The 3,625-nt window shown below is 33.4% G+C and overlaps 1 protein-coding gene across 1 annotated transcript; it reads left to right on the plus strand.

The window, feature by feature from the left end:
• Window positions 1-549: 549 nt before the first annotated feature.
• Window positions 550-2,683, plus strand: LOC113718281 (uncharacterized). Its single transcript, XM_027243196.2, has 5 exons — window positions 550-1,189; window positions 1,860-2,064; window positions 2,146-2,306; window positions 2,436-2,526; window positions 2,674-2,683. Exons 1-5 carry the CDS (start codon window positions 550-552, stop codon window positions 2,681-2,683), a joined length of 1,107 nt encoding a protein of 368 aa, XP_027098997.2.
• The last annotated feature ends 942 nt before the right edge of the window (window positions 2,684-3,625 follow it).

Genomic DNA, 3,625 nt, shown 5'->3' on the forward strand with positions numbered 1-3,625 from the left:
TATTGGTACTGGTAGTAATTCACAATCGTCGACTGCTGGAGCTGTCAATAGTGAACAATCAGCTAGTCAAAATCATAGACAAAAGTCTGATATAGCATGGAATTATTGTTTAGTAGGTGTGAATAGTCAAGGAAGAAGAACTTTGACATGTGGGTATTGTTTTAAAATAATTGCTGGTGGTGGTGACATTCATCGAATGAAACAACATTTGGCAGGAGAACAAGGCAGCATTGTTCCATGTTCAAAGGTTGACCCAGCAGTTAGACATGCTATTTTAGCATCTATGAAGGAGAAGGAGCATAAATCTAAAGAAAAAAAAGGTGATTTTGGGGTGGAAAATCCATCGGCCACACTACTCATGCATTTGATGGCGATGAAGTTTTGGGAATTCCTTCTTCTTTAGCAAATGAGATGGGTTCATCTAGTAAAAGAAAGAGAAAGGTCACTGCATGAAAAGGTATACGTGCTTTTTTTAAAGGTGGACGTGATACTTCTCAACCAACCATTAAAGCTTGTTTGCAAAGTAAGGAAAAATGAAAAAATACGGACATGACTATTGCTCTTTGGTTTTATGATGCTTGCATTCCTATAAATGCTATTAATTCTCCATTTTTTCAAAAAGCTATTGATCAAATAGCATCAATGGGTCATGGTTACAAAGGTCCATCTTATCATTCTTTGAGAGTTAACTTGTTGCGAAATGCTAAGAGATATGTGAAATTAGTTGTTGATTCTTTTAGAAATACTTGGGCAGAAATTGGTTGCACTATAATGGGTGATGGATGGAAAGACACTAGGCAAAGACCATTGATAAATTTTTTGATTTATTGTCCTAAGGGTATTTCGTTCATTAAATCTGTGGATGCATCTGATATTGTAACAAGTGCAGAAAATTTGTGCAATTTATTTGCTAAAATTGTTGAGATGGTTGGTTCAAATAATGTGGTGCACTTAGTTACTGATAATGCTAAAGCTGCTGGGTCTTTGTTAAGTGAAAGATATCTGAACATTTGTTGGTCACCGTGTGCTGCACACTGCATCAATTTGATTTTGAAAGACATTGGTGATATGAATGATGTAAAAGCTATAGTGTCTCTTGCTTCAACGGTGACTGTTTTTATCTACAATCATAAGTTCACTTTGAATTGGTTAAGAAAGACTACAGGGTGGAAAGAAATTATTCGTCCAGGTGAAACTCGATTTGTAACTACCTTTCTTGCATTAAAAAGTTTGCATGATCATAAGGATAGTTTGCAATCTTTGGTTACTAGTGACGATTATAAAAAATTTCTGAGAATAGAAAAAGAAAAAGATGTGAAGCAAATCATTTTGGATGAAGGTTTTGAAATAACTGTTTGATTATGGTGCGAATAATGGGCCCTATCATTCATTTATTGCGTATTTGTGACACTGATCAAAGGCCTTCAGTGGGTTATGTTTATGAAGGCATGTTTAGAGCAATAAATGGCATCAAAAGGCTGTTTAGAAATAAAGAGAGATTGTACAAGCCTTATATTGACATCATCAATGATAGGTGAGATAGAATGTTGAGAAAAAAATCTACATGTTGCCGCTTATTATTTGAATCCTGCTTTTCAATATGAGAGTGTGACATTTTGTACACATTCAGAGGTTATAAATGGCTTGCTTGATTACATTGAAACAAAAGTGGATTGGTGCAACCCTGAAAAATTATCATAAGAGGTTGGAATGTATCAAGAAAGACAGGAGAGTTTTGGACGCAAACTTGCTATTCTTACTAGCAAATCTGATCGGCCAGGTCATTTATATTTTTTTAATATCTAAAACTTGTGAATTTATTCTTTATTTGATATAATATTTTAATATGATTGTGACAGAAAATTGGTGGAAGTTATATGGTTGTGATGCTCCGAATTTGCAAAAGCTTGCAATTAGAATTTTGAGTCAAACAGTTTCTTCTTCTGGGTGTGAACGTAATTGGAGTGTTTTTGAACGCATTCACACTAAAAAAAGGAATAGGTTGGAGCACCAAAGACTTAATGATCTTGTTTATGTGCACTACAATTTGCGTTTGCAACATAGGTATAATTGATTTTTTACTTTATTCTTTACATTTTATTTATAAAGTAATCTTAGATTTGTAACTAATGTATTTTATTGTAGGTTTGATCTCCGAAAGAGATCTTATGATCCCATTGATTATGAATCTATTGATAAAACGGAATTTTGGGTCATAGAAGAAGAACAAGATGGCGAGCTTATTTGTGATGAATTTGAGGAAGAACTCGAAGAACTTCCTAAAGATGATTCTCAACTAGTTGAAGGTTGGTTTTAATATTAAAATAAATATATTTTTAACTTGTAATATGAGGTGCTAAAAGTGCATTTTTTTAATTTGAATTTTATTATAAATATGGATAAATTCTTAATTGTTTATTTATTTATTTATTTAGATGATGAAAGTGAAGTTGGGGAAGATAATGCTATTGATTTGGAAGCATTTCAGCGTAGGCGCCTTTTGAATGATGATGAAGATAATGATTGGTAATATAACATGTTAATTAGTGATGTTTAGTAGTAATTGATTCTTTTAGTGTTTGGTTGTATCTTTGTTTTTAGAAAATTTTTGAATTTTTTTTAGTTTCACCAATTAGATTTATATTTTTGGTAATAAATTTTTTAATTTTTCAGGTTAAATTGATGAAATTGTTAAAGAGATGTTGTTGCCTTGTCATGCCAATGATGAAAGTTTGTTATTCAAATTGTTTGCCTTAAATATGAGTTGAACTCTGTTATGGACTTTTTGAGAATTGTAAAAGAATGTCAACATTTATTTTATTCATTTTGTGTTTTTGTTTGTGATAATTGATGAACATTTGGACTATATCTATCTATGTTTGTAATGAATTTATGAAAACCTGTGATGAATTATGATATTTTAGTTATATTTATCATGTCAGGTTTCATGTATAACTTTTAGAAAATTTATTATTATCTCAACTTAAATTTAATTTTAAGTTATATTAGTGAATGTATTTTAGGGACTTAAGTTATTAATAATCATGTTAGATTGTACATTAGCCGTTAAGTTTCAGTGTAGACTGTAGAGTGAAGAACTGTGAATTGTGAAGTATAAAAAAAGAAAAAACGTTGAACCGTTGAATCGGCCGGTCGGACCGTGAACCGTCCCTCTCTCCGGTTCATTGGTCGGTCCGAGTTTAAAAACATTGATTGAGACAGGAACCGATTTAGGGCGGCTAGACGGCCTGTTAGCCTCTGAACATCTCGGGGATTCCGAAGAGGAGACATATCTTGGATGGCTTTCACCTTGTTAGGATTAGCCTCAATGCCTCGGCAAGATACTAGGTATCCTAAGAATTTTTTCGAAGTGACTTTGAAGACGCACTTCTTCGGATTCAATCTAATCCTGGAACCTAGGAGAATGTTGAAAACCTTCCTCATATCAGACAGGAAGGCCGAAGTGGTTTGGCTTTTGAGAAGAATGTCATCCACATAAGCCTCTACATTGCGGCGTATCTGATCTTTCAAGATTCGGTTGACTAGCCTTTGGTACATTGCCCCGGTGTTTTTTAGCCCGAAGGGCATTGTAATGTAACAATAGACACCTTGGTCAGTATAAAAC

Source organism: Coffea arabica, chromosome 11e, assembly GCF_036785885.1.
Source record: "Coffea arabica cultivar ET-39 chromosome 11e, Coffea Arabica ET-39 HiFi, whole genome shotgun sequence".
Classification (NCBI taxonomy): Eukaryota; Viridiplantae; Streptophyta; class Magnoliopsida; order Gentianales; family Rubiaceae; genus Coffea; species Coffea arabica.

What these genes read in the sequence shown, in the direction of transcription:
- LOC113718281 (XM_027243196.2), top strand. Translation starts at nt 550, where the DNA reads ATGACTATTGCTCTTTGGTTTTATGATGCTTGCATTCCTATAAATGCT. An exon ending in GAAAGAAATTATTCGTCCAG is followed by an intron (nt 1,190 to 1,859) that starts GTGAAACTCGAT and finishes TGATTGTGACAG; the next exon opens with AAAATTGGTGGAAGTTATAT. An exon ending in AATTTGCGTTTGCAACATAG is followed by an intron (nt 2,065 to 2,145) that starts GTATAATTGATT and finishes ATTTTATTGTAG; the next exon opens with GTTTGATCTCCGAAAGAGAT.